The sequence below is a fragment of the Ammospiza caudacuta genome, chromosome 5 (assembly GCF_027887145.1).
Source record: "Ammospiza caudacuta isolate bAmmCau1 chromosome 5, bAmmCau1.pri, whole genome shotgun sequence".
Lineage (NCBI taxonomy): Eukaryota > Metazoa > Chordata > Aves > Passeriformes > Passerellidae > Ammospiza > Ammospiza caudacuta.
In genome coordinates this window covers 9,511,810-9,530,828 of record NC_080597.1, presented here as the reverse complement: position 1 = coordinate 9,530,828, position 19,019 = coordinate 9,511,810, and the positions used below count along the sequence as shown (strand labels likewise).

The 19,019-nt window shown below is 40.3% G+C and overlaps 1 protein-coding gene across 1 annotated transcript in view; it reads left to right on the top strand.

Moving 5' to 3' along the window:
• Nucleotides 1–2,269: 2,269 nt before the first annotated feature.
• The window catches only part of STAB2 (stabilin 2), an 82,560-nt gene continuing 65,810 nt past the window's right edge, over nucleotides 2,270–19,019 (top strand). The window contains exons 1-9 of the mRNA XM_058804703.1: nucleotides 2,270–2,386; nucleotides 4,537–4,670; nucleotides 5,758–5,873; nucleotides 10,419–10,504; nucleotides 11,333–11,402; nucleotides 13,157–13,252; nucleotides 14,205–14,330; nucleotides 15,783–15,979; nucleotides 16,724–16,857. Of these exons, the coding sequence (XP_058660686.1) occupies nucleotides 2,303–2,386; nucleotides 4,537–4,670; nucleotides 5,758–5,873; nucleotides 10,419–10,504; nucleotides 11,333–11,402; nucleotides 13,157–13,252; nucleotides 14,205–14,330; nucleotides 15,783–15,979; nucleotides 16,724–16,857 (1,043 nt within the window). The 5' untranslated portion in view covers nucleotides 2,270–2,302. The remainder of the gene's footprint in view (nucleotides 2,387–4,536; nucleotides 4,671–5,757; nucleotides 5,874–10,418; nucleotides 10,505–11,332; nucleotides 11,403–13,156; nucleotides 13,253–14,204; nucleotides 14,331–15,782; nucleotides 15,980–16,723; nucleotides 16,858–19,019) is intronic.

The window sequence follows — 19,019 nt, the reverse complement described above, 5'->3', positions numbered from 1 at the left end:
TAGGCTGTATGTAAATGCTATAGGATTTGTATCTTGTATTCAATTGGTTAGTGAGAGTTAGAATATTCAACATAGAAGAAGATTTATTATATTGTAACAGGAACCTCGCTCTCTGATCCTCTTTTACTCTTTACCTCTTTTACTCTCTCATCCTCTTTACCACGCTCTTTCCTTCTCTTGGGCCTGCTCTGAGCTGAAGCTGGCAGCTCCCAGCAGGGCCCTGCCCCCAGGCCCTTTGCAATAAACGCCAAATTCCATGACCAGACTCCAGAGATCTCTCGTCTCCATCCATCCCAACCATCCTACCCCAACACTGCTACACCTTCCCACCCCCAGGGCCCCACCCTGTGTGCCAGGTGGCCATTTAGTCTGAATTTCTGCCCAAAATGGGGCAGGAGCCAGCCAGGCAGGGTTGTAGAGTTGTTCAGAGCCTGGCAGAATCTCCATGAAGGAGAAAAATGCCCAAATGCCCATCAGCAACAGGAGGAAAGGGTGGCCAGTCCCTCTGGAACCAGGAAAGCCACCACCATAGCAGTTAGTGAGGAGGCCATGGCCTGATGAGAGGGGAGAGGAAGGAAAGGGAAAAAGAATTTACTTCACACAAATGCCTATACAAGAGGCAAGAGCAGATAACAAGAGAGCTGATGCTGTTAGTTTTTATCTCAGCCTACAGGGCAGGAAAGGGACATGCTTGATTTACAGCTCCTTTCACCACTGCGGCAACAGGCGAGAGACCCAGCCGACCCCAGGCTGCTGAAGGAGCTGTCAGCTCCTGCCATTACCCACACAGGGACACAAAAACCAGGCTGAGTGCTTTGCCCAGGTGGCACTGACCCTGCCCAGACAGCCACTCTGCACAAGTGGGAGGGTGAATTGCACTCCCAAACTCCCCACAAAGAATGGAACCTGGCCATGGCCTACCACCACCGCCCTGAAGAGGAAATCCTCCAGGATCCTGCTTTTGGAGTAAAACCTGAGCCATCCCTTCCACCAGGGGAGGGACCTGAAAGATTTAACTTGCCAAACCTTTTTTTTGGTTATATCTCTAGATTGTACATCGTGTGCAAAGCCAAAGTAAGGTGAAACCTTGACCTCAGAAAGAAGAAACAGCCCTTCTAAGGAACCTGCCTACTCTCAGCATGTCCATCATGGCTGGCTGCTATCATGGCTGCATAAACAAGGAATAATTTACTTTCCTCATACAGAGAAAGGAACAGGATTTGATGAGTGTACAGGAAACACCTTGCCCTGCCATCCCAGCAATTTTGCAGAGTTCTTTTAGAGCATGTAATAAAAGTAGATGGGTTTGTACATTATGTTGTATGTTTATCACCACTCAGTTCTTCAGGAAAACCACAGATTTAAAGATAGGGTGTTACACAGCTTTGTATTAAGGCACCTTCTAATGACAAAAAAATTCTAAGGTTGGGGGACCAGGCAAAGCTGACAAACTGGAGGGAGCCACATTATTGGGTATTTGAGGCATGAGAGAACCTGCACAAGGCTGACCAGAGCAGTGGCAAAGAGCAGCACTGGAAATGAGCTGAAAATCTCTGAGAAGAAAGAATAAGTCTTGCTTTTGGCAAATCAAAATACTCAAAATGTCTGAATATTCATCTCTCCCAGCTATACTCAAGTAATACAGCTGAATCAATTTTCTTCTGCTTAGCTCCAGAAAATCGGTCAAAATGATTTAACAAAAATACCAAAAAGGGAGAAGAATATGCCCCTTTTTATGTAGCTAACCAAATCTGGAAGAGGTTCTTTTGGCCTCCTGAGATAAAATCTGTAGTACTTCTCCCAGAACCACATTGGGGTGATCTATCCTTATGTTATTAGGGCTGATAAGCCAACTTCCAGAGATCCTTTGCTCTCCCTTAGATCAGTTAAATAACTGTAATAATGAAAAGCTCAGTAGCTTTTATCCTGCCCCTTATCCTTGCTCACCTAAAATCATCCTCTGTCATAACAGTTCAGTGTCCTTGGGTTTGTACTGTCAGCAGCTCCAGAGAGAGGAATAAATGATGGGAGCCCTGTCAGGATATCCTGTCATTCAGTGAGGGAGGCTTTATTCAGCTTTCCAGTGAAAGCTTTCAGCAAATTCCCTGTATTTTGGAATCTCTCCTGCCTAGCCAAGCTCTGCATGCCTTATCCTTCACTCATTTACCTTGGGGAAGACAGGAGCCCTGCTAAAAGTATTTGCCTGAGAATGCAGTAAAAACAGCACCTCTAACAATAATTTCATGTCAAAATTTGAATTTTCATCCTTGGACGGCTCTGAAAGAAAAAAGTCCAGTTCACAATGGAAAAAAGTCCAGGGTTTTTACTCTTTTTTGCTTTTTTGGTTGCATTGAAACTCTGTTTGACATCACAAGTCCAAGATGAGGTAAGAAGCAGCTTTTTACATATTGGATAATTATTTGTCTGTATTACTCTGTGTTATAGAGAGAATGGTTATCAGATACTGTATCTTATGGCAGAAAAACCCACTTTAACAGTCATTGGTGGATATGACAATGAATTAAAACCTGAGAGATCCGTAATTCAGTAATTCCTCTGAAATAACAGAAATGTATCTGTTTTTTCTGTATGAGAATTTGGCTAAAATGATATAGCATGAGTGCACTGAAAAAGTCTCTAAAATTGGCATATGTGGTAAAAGACTGTAAATGATGCATTGATCAAAAGAAATTGATTGGGATTTCTGGTAAGTCAAAAGATGAAAGCAGAAATTTTTCTATAGCAAAAATTATAAATTTTTATAATTCTAGCTAAAAGGAGGAAAAAGCTATTTTAGACAGGTAAGGGATAAAAATCAAATTAATTGAGCTATGTAAAGTAAAACCACAAAGTTTAAACATAATTAAAGGGTTTGTAGACGTTTGGGAAAGTGGTGCATTTGTCATGTACAAATACTGTGAATCTGTGGAATTTCACAACATCTGTTTTCTTCACCCTTGAAGAGAGGCAGAACAGATTTAGAAAAGGAAATAAAAAGATAGAGAGGAATTGGAAGGGAGAAGACACTCAGGTGTTTTGCTATTGTTGTTGCTTGGTTGCAGTTTTTAAATGGAAACATACTGAAATGTACAAAAAAGTACTGGGAAATTTGTTTTTCTTAAAAAAAAAGAAAACTAAAAGAAGAGTCACTAAAAAGTCAACTTTCTTCCATTTTCTCTAAAAACAAAAATGGAAAATGAGGAATTGGGAGAAAGTAGAAATAATGTTCCCATTCCAAAACAAATAGTGTTTTACAGCTGGTGGTAGAGAAAGGGCATAAGTTATTTTTATTTAAATTTTTCCTTTTCAAAACACCCAATTAATTTTATTGTTCCAAAAATGAAAAATTGGTGGAGTGCCTTTTGGATGACAACCAAATTTCTTTTCAAGCTGTATTCACTTTATACCCCCATCTGGGAAAAGGTCACATGTTTACTTCAAAGACACCTGAAAAGCATCTACACAACAAAAAGATTTCCAATATTTCATTGTTACCCAGGTCAGGTTTCAACAGTGCACTTCTGAAAACTAAAATTTGACAACTAAATAGATGGTGAAATGTGGTTTTATGTGGGTGGTGGCAATCACATATAGTGGCTCTGAGGTTATGGAGTTAAATCTCCTTATCAGTGTCTGTGATACATCCTCACACACTTTGCTGCTGAAGTGCCCAGCTGTAAAACTGAGTGAGGGCTTCATCCAGAACCACCATGGGACTTGTGGAATTCCTGCCCAAGATGCCTGGGTACCTCCCAGAGCTGCTGTGAGGTTCTGCAGAGGCTGCAGCATCCCATGAGTGCCCAGAAGGTCTGGGCTGCACAGGGTTATGCTGTTGGTTTTTAAAAATCATACTCTGAATTAGGTAATTTTTCACCATTTGTGAATGGGGAACTTACTTCTACAAATACCAACAAGAAGAAGATGAAGGCAATATTAGATGCAGTTCAGCAAAGACTTACTGCTTTAAAATAGACACATAAAAACAGGTTAAAACAAAACAAAACAAAATATGGGGCTGCTCTTCTCTGAGTGCTGTAGTGGGGTCAGGCCCAAAATCTCCACCAGATCGGAATGCAAAGCAAGATGCCATTCTTTGACACCAATCTGAAAATACCAGCCATAGCCCTTTAGATCAGTATGGTGGTGCTGATTTAATTTTGCCTCCTCCACACCTTGTTTAATTTTGCCTTAGTAGGGCAAGGCACTTGTCAGCAGCTTTGGAACTAACACTCCCTAGGCTGATGCTGTCTCTGTAATTTGTCTTTTAAGTCTGACAAACTTAGCATTTGTTGATAAAGCATTGTTAGGAAAAATATTACACTTAGAAGGGTTTATCCTGCAGTGGTTGGACATATTTTGTGCAGGAAAAGCTCTAATATGTGGTCTATTTCCTAGTTTAGCTCCAAAACAAGGAGCTCCTGCTGAACAGAAAAGATCTGTGAGTGAGCACAAAGCTGAGTTAAACTTGTCATTTTTCAGCAATGTCACTTGGGGTAGTGTTTTTCCTTCTTGTAAATTATTCTGCTCCTATTGCAGGTGAAGAAGCAATGTGACCAAAAGCTGCTCATTAGAATGAAAACCAAATGTGTGCCTTGCTCTTTAAACCTTGACACCCAGTGCCCTGCTGGTTACACCAAAATTACCAATGGGACTGGGACACCAGACTGCAGGTATCTCCTCTGCCAGAGCTTTTCTCATTAATTCTGTTTTTAATATTAATTAATATTAATTAATATTATTATGTCCAATATTGTATTTGTTTATATTGATATTTTAATTTGTTTTTATTTACTTATATTGATACTTTAATTCTTCTAATATTGTATTTATTTTATTGATATTACTATTCACCAATATTAATATTCAATAATAGTAATATTAATTAATATTAATTTTTCTAATAGTGTATTTATATTATTATAAATATTAATATTATATTTATTATTAGTTTTCTGATATGAATTAATATTAATATTGTTTCTAATATTATAAAATATTAATACACAAAAAATTCTCTAGTCTGTGCAATTTTCTTATGGAACATTTACCATTGGCTTCACCAACTCCAGAACTCAAGGTGCATTCAGGGTGTTTGATGCTTGAAGTTAAACAGCAAGTGATAGAAGAGGAAAATAAACATTGCTATTGATGGTCTAACAGATTTTCTCTTGAATAGAATCATAGTCTCTGCTATATTTATTCTGCATACTTGATATGAATGATACAAAAATATAAATTTACATACTATATTTAGGTGTTAATATTCTGTATCATATAAATAAAGTATTTTTCACACTTCTAGATCAGGGAGTTGTGGGGATGAAGGGCAAGAAGAGATATCTCAATACCAATGTGACATCTTGCCATTCCAATTGGGGAAAAGAAGCAGTATTTCATAGAAAATACAACTATTTTAGAGAAAAATTATTTTCAGCTTACTTAGAATTTAAAGAAACTTGATATTAAACAAGTTTTAAAATACTGTTTCAAATCAAAAATTAGAGAAATGGACTCTATTTAGGCTGGGGGTGGGAAGATAAATACATTGTTCAAAAGAAACAGCTCCAAGGATCTTTTTAGACCTTGACATCCACTGCATGTTTTAATGAAGAAGAAAAAAGGTAGATCAATGCAACCAAGCTTAAAGTTCTCTTGTCTGCCACTGAAAGGAGAAGAACTTAAAAATTTCATTTCCCCCTCCATAGGAGGTTTTTAAGTATTTTAAAACAACTCTACATTTTTCTTTTTTCCCCACAGGTATTACCTGGAAACTAAAACACACACACTTTCTTTTTCGGGCTGTCGGCACCGTTGTGTGAAGGAATTTGAGCAACCTGAGTGCTGCCAGGGACACTGGGGCCCAGACTGCATGGGTGAGTTGTTTTGGGCTTTGGGGTTTTATTTTCATACAGAATTTAAACAGAAATAAAGCAGCAACTTTTCTTCTTTTCACAAAATATTGCTGTGAGAAGTTTGTTCCTCCAAGCTTGCTATGAAAGTAGAAATAAATAGCAGTTTTCAGCTAAAATGCAGCTAAAATTTCAGCTAAAATTCAGCTTTTCATTTACAATGAAAAATTCATGGAAAAGTGAAAAAGAGACTCAGAAAAAAGAGCCTGGAAAAGAGACCCTCAGAAAACCTCCTAGATTTTGAGATTTTCAAAACAAATCATTGCAGTCAATGCCTGCAAAATTATTTCACACAGGAGGGCCACCAAAATGGATTTTAAAACTTAAGATTTTACAACCACAAATTAAATGTTTCATTTTAGGTCAAAACCATCTTCATCTGCACCTGAAATATTTCCAAATCCCTTTAATTCTTGATTTTGTGATGCAGGGAGGATCTTTTCTTTTAGCTCAACTTGAAACTATTTCTTTAACTGCCTGTGAATGCTGAAGCAAGGGAATGAGGAGTGCCTCCCCTCCTGCTGCCCCTTTTCTCAGGAAAAGCTTTTCAGCATCTCCACAGATGCATCAAATCTCAGGCTACCAAGATGGGCATCCAGACCCACAGGGGAAGTTTCCCTACCCAGCCAGAGTGTTTCCTCCTTTAGTTAATGGCCTCAAGGTCTGTTTCCATGTCTGTCCACAAAACAGATTTTTAAAAAAAAAATTATAATTTCAGCCCAAGCTGTTATTTAAACACAAGAGATTTATCTACTAAAGGCAAATAGCAGATAAATGGATAAGTCACAACATTGATTTATCTACTAGAGGAAAGCAGCTTCAAGGGAAAAGCCAGGCAAAGAGCTGAGCGCACAGTTTGTGGTTATGTCTCCTGAAGAGAGTCACTTTGGGGTGGTTTAACCTCCCCACCTCCAAATGCAGCCCAGGAGCTCATCCTGCCGTGATCAGGGTGCTCTGGGCAGCCACACAGTATTTCTGGAGGGACATCAGTAATTCTGGAGGGACATCAGAGCCCCTGCCCCAGAGTCAGAGCCCTGCCTGCCCCACTGTGTGGAGGAGGCTGCCAAGGCAAGGAAGCCCTCTCTTCCTTTGGACAAACTTCCTGACCCCAAAAAGCAAAGAATCAAGGTCTCAGCATTGTTTCTGCCTTCATTTGGAGGGAAAAATATAGTTATCTCCACGTTATCACAACCTCTGTAATAGAATATGGCACAAGTTGAAATATTTGGAGGAAAGACAGTCCTTCCTGAGGCTGGGCAAAAATCCCTGACTAGGGGCTTGCTTTACATTTATCATTTGATAGCAAGGACAAAATTAGGTCTTAGACAGCACTCTGACTTCCTTAAATGATAGCAGATGCTGAAACACACAGTGTGAATGAAAGATCTTTTGTCCCCTTCCCTCCCCACGAAGCACACCAAGCTACCCAGCTGCACTCCAATCCTTCTGCAAAAGGCCATAAAGTCAAAAAGAGAAAAGCAGAGGATCTGAAAAGATCCAGGGGGAAAGAGCACAGCCTTTCAATACTATCATCCAGCCACAGGTATTACAGCTGGAGGAGCTCAGGTGCAGCAGGAGCTGCTTCCTACCCCTGCAGAGATTCCCATTCTGGGCAAATATTTCCATGACTCCTAAAAAAAGCCTGAAAGGTGTATGGCATGACCAACTGAGCAGAAAGGACTGTGAGAATAAAGGGGTGTGGGGGGGGGGGGGTATTCAAAGAAAAATAAAGGCAAAGAGGAAAGATAATAAATGTAATACTATCAAATTATATGGTTCAAAATACTTCAAGTACTACTCACTGCTTCAGCCTCACAGGGAGTCAGGTGAAGGGAAGTATTTTAAGAGGCTCTATTCGATAACACTTGGAAAGTGCTGAATTAAACTCCATGAAGGGGAAAAATGCTGATAGATTTAGGTTCTTTTGGCCTAGATTCAAAGATTTGTCCTCTGCACTGTTAAGAGATAAGCCAGAGCATCTCTTTCTTACTGCTTTTCAAGAAACATTCTCAATAAAAGCAAAGGTCTGGCCTCTCCCCAGGGTGGCAGCAGGGGACTGTGCTAGCCCTGCTCTAGTGTCCCAGCCTCCTGTGGCCCTGCTGCTTGCATTAAACTCTTTATCTGCCTGGCCAAACTTGTTCAACAATCTGTAATTTACCCCACTGCTGATAAAGCTGTCCCTTGGTGCTGCTATCAAAGCAAGAGACAAGATGCAGTGAAGACAAGGAGTGAATGAATGCCAAGGGTAAAACTAAAACCTGCTTTGCTAACAATTTTAAAGTAACTTTTCATAGCAATTATACCTTGAACTCTGAGTTTTCTCTATCCTTGCACATTCAATAAAGACATCAATGCAAGTATATTTTTTTTATATTCTGTGCAACTATTAAACAGCTGCCATGAATCTTTAAGATTTAGCTGTCATATGGCAGCCAGAAAACAACATTCACTAAAAGCCACTTTAAAGATTAAAGTATATGTATTTATTACTTTCCTTCATTTGTAATTATTTAACCTAAATTCTTAAAACATCTTATTTTTTCAGCGCGTATGAGATAAACAGCACTTTAATTTTCATCTTTAAATTTACTGTTTTTTGAAAAGAAGCTTAGGCAGATGCAGTAGACCTCAGACTACGTTAAGGAATAAATTAAGGAATATTAACAAGTGGTAGAAAGCCAAAGCTTTCAGTGGAATTAAGTGTACACATATGCACATCCACTTATTTGCTCATCACCCTGTCCAAATCAAATTCATTCTTACTAAAACTTCCACATTACCTAAATACTCTAAATCAGGATTAACTTAGGCAGGGGGAGCATAAATGCAGTGTTGTCCATCCCCACCCACACAGAACAAACTCTGAGACTCTTTATAAGTAATAAATCCACTAGTGAGGGTCAACAGAGTACCTGTGATGCCAGTAGGAGTTTGATATATTTAGATGCCACCTGCAACAAAATTATGGTACTTAATGGGAATTCTAAATACAGGAAGGAAAGGCTTATGGAAGAGAGTTAATACATCATTTCCAAGGAGGGGCAGGAAAACTATGAAAAATAAGAGTATCCATATAGGAGAGAAAACCTGACAGAATGATCTGACTAAAAACCACTGTAATATACATTTCCTGTAGGAAATCTTTCAGTAAATATTTGAATCTTGAAACATTTTAGACAAAACAATTAGACTATTTTTATTATAAATATGGTTATTTTTTTTCTTATCTCGTCCTGCTGTCTGGGGTTTTTGTTCAGACTGTCTCACCTTCTGTACTGCTGCCTGTAACCATGGTTTTAGGACCAGAGGTACTGAAGAGCATAACACACCTTTGGCACACAAGTTTGATTACTGACCACAGCCCCTTGGACAGGATTTGGTTGTGAGATATCTAGAGATTTCAATTTCCAATATTATTTGAATCAATTATCACAGTCTTATGAAGGTAGCAGGGAAAAGGGAAATTTCCCATGTAAAGAAAATGCAATTTTTGGTGGGAGGGAAACAAGGCTTATTATACCCTAACTTAGGGTATAATATAAAATAAAATCCTGAGAGGAAACTATTAATCCATCAGAGTTACATCAACACACAGGAGTGTTCAGGCAAGCTCCACTTGTGCCAGAAAAGTCAACAGCTTAGGGTGGTGCAGACAGAGGGGGATCAGCAGGAGCAAAACCATGTGGTACTTTAGAATAAGAGAATTATTTTTTGTTCAATCCTTTGACCACAGTTGTGGGGGTACCAGTTGTCGGTTTCTCTGGACTGAAGGCACTTGAGATGGTAGTTCATGTTCAGATTCAAGTGCTAATTATTTCTTATCAGTAAAGCAGTCAGACTACTGTGGCATTGGCAGCAAGGAACCAAATGGCCAACAATCCCTTGGTGCAAGGTCTTTTAATCCAATTAAGAGCTGACACCAAGATTATTTCCCATTTTATAACCCAATATCAGTTATAAACCAATAACTGATCCCACAGAGCTGCAATGCAGACTTTTCTGCCCAATTACAAAATGCCACCCAAACCCATGAAGAAGGAAGAATAAGCATGAAGAAGAAACCCAGGATGACACCCTGTGCCTTCCATCTTGCTCCCATCCACAATATACTAAAAATCCCAATACCTAAATTTCTCACCAAGTGATGCACCTACACTGCTCTCTATAACCTATTTCACACTTTTGTGGGTTCCAGTCTATCTTGAAGTGTAGGAAACGTTCTCCATGAACGAGGGTCAAAGTCAGTGCTCCCTTGGGAGTCAGGGCACCCCAGAGCAGACAGAGAAATATTTCCTGTGGGTTTCCACACAGAGCCTTAGTTCCCAGACAAGAGAGGGTGGTGGTCTCTGCTGATGCTAAGATTCCAGCGAGGAGATTCAGGCAGCTGCAAAACAGAGTCCTTGTTTAGCCCAAAACCCTGCAGCTGCCAAGGTGGTCAGTCACCTGTGTGCAAGGGGAGCACAAGGGTCACAGCAGGGTGGCTGATGGCTCAAACATTGTCATTTCCAGCATGTCCAGGGGGAGCTGCATCACCCTGCAATGGGAGAGGACGCTGCTCGCAGGGCATGGCTGGGAATGGAACATGCACTTGTCAGGTGAGTTCTCTCTTTTGAATGAAAACCAAATCAACAATAGCATGTAAGCTGTCCTAAGGAGTAATGTATGCTCTACTCTATACACACATTAAAGGGAATGTTCCAGAAACAGCAGTGATTATCACCTTGGAGTTCATTTTTTGCTTGGATTGCATTAATTTTCACATTATTACTTCTCCAGACTTAAGCATGTTCGGGTGAAATTATTAAGAAATTCTTCTACCTTGCCTTGCTGAGACAGGTGTTCTGAGTTCCTCTGTTTTTTAAATTGTGCTCTGTTCCTGTTTTTTAGATTTTAAACTTGTGACTTTTGCCCTAAATAGAAAGAACTTATACATGGGGCAATACTCTCCATACACTGTTCCTTTGCTGAGAGTGCAAAGTGTAGTGCTTAACCTCAGGCAAACAGATTTTTAGTTTAAAAAAATTAATCTTTTTTACTTCCCCCTCTACTGGTTCATCCTTACTTTACATCAAAAATACTCTTCTGGGTACATACGAAAAAGAGACACAGATAGAAGCAGCCAGAAAATACAACCCAACAATTGTAAGCCTGATTTGTATGCTAGGCTTGATTATTGTATTTTATTGTTACCTTGATATTTAGAACACCTGATTTGAAGATCTACAAAGTATTTTTTTAAAAGATGTGGGGGCAAGATTGTTCAAAAGACAATGTTTTCTAGATTGTGGTAGCTATTGATTGAAACTGTCGTGGGGGTTTCTTTTGGCAGCAAAAGATGCTGTTTTCAACCTGCTAAGCATATATCTGTCTGTATAAAGATAGATGAGAAACTTAAGTTTCGATTTCCATTGTGTGATTCACAGAAAGGATTTGGTGGGACAGCCTGTGAAAAATGTGCTGAAGACAATTTATTTGGTCCTGACTGCACATCAGGTAAATTTGAACTCGCTTTATTTGATTAGGGAAAAGAAGGGAGTGAAAGCTGTATTCAGACTATAAGAAATCACAGTGAAATGGGTGGAGGGCCCAAAGAGTTCCCAGTAAGAGCTGCTGTCTGCCTCAGAGAACAAAATGGGGAAAGGAAAGAAAGCTCTTGGCTCTATTTTGTGCCAGGGAGATCCACAGTTCTGTCAAAAGTGTGATAAAGGATGTGTTTATTTTAGTTTTGGGGTTTGGGTGGTTGATGAATTCGCTGATTAGCCACATATCTATCAGAAGTGGAAGTCTGAAGGAGCAATTGAAGCCAGGTACACTTTCTAAAATGTTTATGTATCACAAGTGTATATATGCACATAACATCTTCCACTTTTGCTCGCTTCTTAATGGTCTCTGCTATTTTACCTTCCTGACCCTTGCTGAAAATCATGCTGAAAAACCACAAAACTGCCTGAAAAAAATTTAAATAGTCTTATTCTTAAGTTGTAATAGTTGCTTATCTCAAAGTAAAAACTCCTTTTCTTCCCTCAAGATCTACATAATGTTATTTTTGAGGAGTCTCAAAGGGTCTGAATTTAAATAATCTGTGTCAGCCTTTCTCCACTAATCCTACACCACTGCTGGCTCAAAGACCCTTTTTCTATCAGATGTCCACTGGATGCCAGTGTTGATACACAGAAATGTAACTGAGCCAGCATTTTCATGAAAATAAGGTACTTGAATGCATTTAATATCATAAATGTAATTATTTTTCAAGTTGTTACTGGAGGATTCAATTGCATATTAATTTAAGCAATATATTATACTTCAGCTGTCAGATATTTGAGCTCCTCCAAGTGTTCTAAAATTAATAAAATATAAACAGTGCTCATTTGTGGCTGCTTTTCAGTAATACCTTAGACATTCCTGGTTTTCATGTCTATTTTATTATGTCTATTAAGATAGGTAGAAGGTTGTTAATTAGTGCAGGTAATTTGCATGAACACAAGCTATGTTTTTAAGGGGAAGAGGATATGCTACATCACTGCAGCTTAAACATGAAGTTGGCAATACAATTCTTCACCTCTTTTGGACTTTTCCAAGTGTAACTCTGAATGTCCTTTTTAAAAAGCATCATTACCATAATTCAAGCAGTTATAAAGCTTTTTCAGAATACTTAAGGCTTCAAAAAGGGTCTCGTAGTTGCCTGGACTGTGAATGCATCACCTTGTGTGCATACTGTCACGGGGTTTATAACCAGAATATAACCAGAAATGAGATACTACAGGAAGAGAGAAGTCTGAGACTTCTACAGTGATAAATTATGCTTTTAACTAAATAAATTCTGTTTAGGGAGGAGAAAACAAAGGTCTTAAATCTCATCTCTTCTTAGGGTTCATGAGAGATACAGAGTTGAAGCAAATCAAACAACAGGTTAACTGATAATAAAGAGGTCTATGTTACACATTATATCCCATTTTGAATTCAGATTGTTTCTCAAACTTCGCAAGTTTTATGACATTAGCAACGAGTGTTGTTTACAGTGTGTGTTCTGCAGATTTTCAGACTTGGGGCTGTTAACAGCCTTCAAAAATTCATGTTATTTACTGATATATGTAACTGCGAGTACTGATCACCTCACCCTAAATTCAGGCCTCAGGTCATAGCTTGGTTTGGCCAAAGCTGCTAGCCAGGACACACCTTGCTATGAGCAATGATGGCTTTCCAAGCACCATCCTTGCTCAGCAAAGCAATTCCATTTCTCCCTGCAGTTTGTGGCTGCGTTCACGGAGTGTGCAACAGTGGGATTGCAGGGGATGGGAGCTGCACTTGCTTGTCTGGATACAAAGGGCTCCTCTGTGACCAGCGTAAGTAGCATTTTCTACAGATGTCTTCAACAGCTGGGATACACGTGGGACTGGTGAGGATGAATTGGTCTCAGGTTAGTCATGCAAGAGCAACCAAACACAGGCTGAACCTTATTGGTTTCTGTGGGTCTGGATTGAAGGCACTTGACACAGTAGTTCAGGCTTGGACTCAGGTGTTGATTATTTCTTATCAGTAAAAAAGTCTCACAACCATGAGTTCGGCAGCAAGGCACAAAATGGCCAACAATCTCTTGTTGCAAGGTCTTTTAAGAATAACTATCCAACTAAGAACTGGCACCTAGATTATTTTCCCTTCTAACCCAATAACTGATCCCAAAGAGCCCCGATGCAGACTTTGCTGCAATGCAGACTTTTCCGCCCAATTACAAAATGCCACCCAAACCCAGGAAGAAGAAAGAAGCATGGAAAAAGAAACCCAGGTTCTTGTTCTAGGTGGTTTTGGCTTGCCATGATCATGAGGGGCAGGAGTCAGCATGAGAGGACTAGCAGAGGAGAGGAGATTGGTCAGTGGATGCTCAAGGGGTTAAGCCTTTGTTTGGGTAGTATGTCAGCCTAAGTCATTGGAGGCTGATGGTGGTGATTAACAGGCTGTATAATGTAATGTTAGTTCATAGGTGCTTGTGTGAGGAGAGGAGCCCTGTGCCCTCCCTCTTGCTTCCATCCACAACATACTAAAAATCCCAAAACCTAAATTTCTCACCAGCTGATACAGCTACACTACTCTCTATAATCTATTTCACACTTTTGTGGATTCTGGTCTATCTTGAAGTCTAGGGAACTTCCTCCATGAATGAGGGTCAAAGTCAGTGCTCCCCTGGGGGTCAGGGCACCCCAGAGCAGAGAAATATTCCCAGTGCCCTGGGTTTGCACACACAGAGCTCAAAGACTGAGAGCATGCAGGCACAGCTTAACCTGTCCCCCTGTCCCTCAGCCATAGCAGAGTGTGAGGCACTGAGGTGCCCTGCCCACTCCAGGTGTGCTGCCTCAGGGGAGGATGGAAAACAGCTGGAATGCACCTGCCTGCCCGGCTTCCACGGGGACAGTACCCGATGTGAACGTGAGTAATTCCCATGTCTGCCCCGGTTCTTTAAATACGCCACCATTAGTGTTATAGCTCAGATATGGAATGTGGTTTTGAGCCACATCTCACCATCTAATTTTTGTTTTGGGTTGGTATTGCAAAGGACAACCTACATTCCTTCAGGAAGAAACAAAATCCTAAAATGTACTTCAGAAGCCCATCCATCCAATTGCCAACTAGTTACAGTCCATGCAGACTAAATGCAATCAGACTAAAGCTAGACTAAAACTCTCTTGAAACACATTAGGTGGGTACTGGGTCATCAGTGCTTACAAATCCACTGCTCTCACATCCCTTTGCTTGGTACAGCTCAGCCTCAGAGCTTGCTTCCCTAACAACAGCAACCAAGGGCTTGTATTTATTCAGCATCCATCCTGTGACAGCTCAGCTCCATCAGCAAGCACAAGCTCTACAGACAAGTAAAGTTCATTTTGGCCCTCCTGTTTTTCATGAAACAAAGCTGATAGCATCCCAGCTACAGGTAAAATCTACCTTAGAGGTGTCTTTATAGACTCAACTTGTCATTCAATGCCCAAATTAACTGTTTAAGAGTCAGATTTTTTTTCCCTACTCACTTTATGTCTTATGGTACCAGTCCTTCTTTCTAGACTAATTGCAACAAAGAATATTGTTTAATCTAATGCTGGAAGCACAATTTAGAAGAGGTTGGCTCAGATCAGTCTCAGCTGAGGGGAAATCAAGGGAGAAAAGAGGGGAAAACAGTGAGAAGCATCACTTTTTAGGTGTCTCCAAGGCATGCCACCTTCTAGATACAATATTTGCTTAACTGTAACCTAACATGGACACAGAGGTGTGAGAAGATGCTCTCTAAGCACTGCTTGATCTTAAAAAGAACAAGCAATGCTATTGCCTCAAAAAAAATTGGTTCATGAAAATAACTAGTGAGCTTCTAGTGCCATCCTGAAAGCAGAAGAGTGTGGAGGACTAAAGTGCCTGCTGGACAGCTTTCCACAGAGCTGAACTGATGACATTATGTTGTTAAACTACCGGAAAGAAAGCAGTGAAGGCCTATTGTATTGAGAAATATTTTCCAACTGATCTAACATGTGCTTGAAGCTTGCACAGACCTCGTACCTCCCACCTGACCTTCTCTAGTTAAAACCCACCAGAGAACAAGGAAATAGTTGTGATATTTTAATGAGCACGTTACATGCTTTAATCTGTTTATAGCTCGATCTGCCAGGTTAAGAGATCATTTCTGCTCAAAAGCAAACAGTTGGTTGCTATGTTAGCATAAACACATTCCTCCCTCCCATCTCCACGCGGCCACAACATTTCAGACTTGGCTGTTGTGAAAAGTTTAGTCTGCCCAGGCTTTGTTTGGCATGGAGGTGCTCTGGTGAACCCTTGTCTTCACTTTTAGAACAGTGGGCAATGATTCATTTACTTTTCTCCTTTCTTCACAAGCTATCAACCCGTGCTCCAGCAAGGTCTGTGATCCTAACGCCGACTGCGTTTACCTGGGGCCAAACCAGCACAAGTGCACCTGTGGAAAAGGTTACACAGGGGATGGTGAAATCTGCCTGCCCATAGACCCCTGCCAGGCAGCACACGGGGGCTGCCCTGCACAGTCCAGCACCTGCATCTACGATGGGCCAGGAAAGGTCAGTGTGACTGCCCAAAAAGAAACAATGCTTCCTCTCCAAAAAGAAGCCATGGGGGTATGGAAACAGCTCCCAAGGAATTCAAATGCTGCTCTTGACTTTACCCTAAACCCTGCTGTTGACCAGGAGGGAGTCCTTTTAGCTCCTCTCTGAAAATAGAGAAGGCAATAGTGTTGTTTTTTCTGTGACTATTTTCACTCTGATTTGCCCTCCCAAAATGGAGGCAACAGAAATAAATCTTCTCCCTGTTAAATTCTGTCTCTCTGACACAGGGGACTTGTAGAACCAGCAGGGTCCTTATACTGGTAATACATAAACATGTCTAAATTTGGGCTGTTTAGGAAAGAAGCAATCTGAGTCTTTGAAAACAATCAATGAACAGAGCACTTTACAAAGACTACTTATTATTCATGGTGTTGGGAACTGGCTCCAATTTTTGTGTGTAAAACTTGCACCATCAAAAAAGCAAGGCTTCAAAAGGCCGGGTTTGCTTGGACACCCTGAAGAGCCAAAAAGGGACTTAATCATTCAGGGCTCTTTTGCAGTTCATGGTCATGTCTCAGTGAAGTGCACATGGCTGAAACACAGGCTGGTGTGTACAAATATAAGCTTTATATTTGTGTCAGAACTCACCAGGTAATTAGCTAAGACACTGTGTTCAAGCTCTAGTTTCAGAAATTATGCTGAAATCCACAATTTCTGCACTGCTAATTTTCTCTCCCCTCTCTCATCCTTCTGATTCAGTCCCACTGTGAATGCAAGGAGCATTATACCAACTTTGTACCTGGGAAAGGCTGCAGCATGATGGACAGCTGTGAAACAAACAACACCTGCCACAAAAAAGCCAAATGCTCAACAGTTGCACCAGGACAGATTACGTGAGTCTTTTTGCTTTTGAAATTTTCCCATAGTTTCTCCCTCCTTCCCCAGTAAATAGGCTGCTAAAACAAATCCTGTAGCTGGACACCTCCTGAAGTTATCTTTAATGGCTTCTTTATCAAGGACAAATTACAAGATTTAATGGGGTTAGGGCCATTAACACAGTGATAGATTTCAGCAGGCCATTTGCTAATACCAATTAAGTTTTATTTTTAAAGCACTCAGAGGTCATTTCTACACTAGTAAATAAAAGGGGCCAAAACCTCTTTTCTCCTCCTCGGGGCAAGCAGCATTGTCTGTCTCACAGCTAAAGTCTCTTCCAAAACAGAGTAACTTTCTCTTGGCAGCAGTCCCTGGCACATGCTTTCCCTGGGCACTGCCAGGGAAAATGCTCCTTGGTGCGGGCCAGAAACACACCAGGCAGCATGCTGAAAATTAATCAGCATTAATTATGGGCTAGCACTGGAGCCCTGCCCCTTCTGAGTGCACTAATTCAGACAAAGCCAGGGAATCTGCCCCCCAGGCTGTGAAAGCAACACCAACCCCAGCAGATTGCTAAAAACCTCGAGTCAAGCAAGGGGGAAACTGCAAAACCTCTGGCAGACTTGCATTTTGCTGTGCATGGATGTTAGGAAAAAGGCACAGGTGGCACTAAACTCTACAAAGCTCTCTTAAAACACAGAATTTGGTTTATATGTTTCTATAGCCCAGTGATGGCAGGTACTGGGTTAAAGTGCCTGAAACAACAGTTTTTGGGAGCTGAGAGCTTGAACATGAAGGACAACACAGGCCATTTATTGTAAGTTAGGAACAAATTATCACCTAGATCCATGGACAGAAAGCATTCTCTCAGGAGAATATTCTCATTGCCAGCCCTTGTGTCACCATGCAGCTTTCCTGGCTGGGTAATACCAGCATCACTTCTGCATCAGATATTGTGCATTTCAAAGAAATTTATCTAGAATGTCCCCTCTCTCTCTTCTACAGCAAAACATGCTACTCAAACTGCTCACTACAGACTCACACAACACTTAGTATAGAGTACTGCCATATTGCACAACAGCAGCTGAAATTTTGAAATAAAATTCAAAATCAGGAGGTTTTTTTTCCCCTAATTAGTCACTGTTTCACCATTGTAAAACAATTTTTGAAAGCTGAGAAAGTTTTGAGAATCTTAGAATAAGAAAATTAAAAATTTATTACTGGGGATGGAATAGAACAATAAAAATTCTCTGCACATCATCTATTTAAAGATATTTAATGGCAAAAAAAGTACAGAAGAATAGAGTGGGATTGAAATAAAACTTGAGCTAAGGAAAATGCTTTTATGAAAGAGGAACTTTAAAAAGAAAAACATTAATTTGTAACTGTGGGCACAAAAAAATATGATCTGATAAGTGACAGACTGCATTTTGGCTGCATCAGATTTTAAGTGTGTTTTGGGAGGGCTTTTTTGGTTGTTTTTGTTTGTTTGTTTTCTAAAACACAGAGCTATAACAGAGGCCACAAAACTGCATTGTTTCCTTTCCATTTCTGTTTTGGTTTGCTCTGTTGAAGGATACAGTTGTGCTATTATTATTCCTCACACAGACAGTTCTACTTTCTCCAGAACTAAATTATTTGTACAGGAATAAATCTCTCATACAGGCAAAGATTTAAAAACCCCAAACATTTGATTTGTGACTATAACACAGCAAACTCCTCAAAAATCACAATTGCCTTTGTCTTATGTTCCCGTGCAGATTTTTCCTGAATGAGTGCTGACCCTTTCTCTATTGTAGCTTCAGCACAGTGATCAGCCTTGCCCAGGACCTATGTAGCCCCAGCCAATGCAGAAATACACTGCATATTAGATCATAACCTCTCTGGTTTCCAAGGAGCGCTGCCCTACTGCCAGTTAAACTCTATTATTTTCTCTTAATGCCACTCTTATTTTTCCTCTAGGTCTTCAATGTGGAAATTAGTAGCTTCATAAACCAAAACTCTATCATATTATAGAGGGTTTTGGTAAAATGGAGACAGAAAGCTGAGCTTTCCTCTTCCAGAGAAATAGAGTTTTTTCTTCCCTGAATAAGCTGAAGTGGTGAGAGTTCCCATCTTTTCCAGTCCTGCTGGTTTTCCCCATGCCCAGCCACAGAAAATCAATTTCTCCATCAAAAGG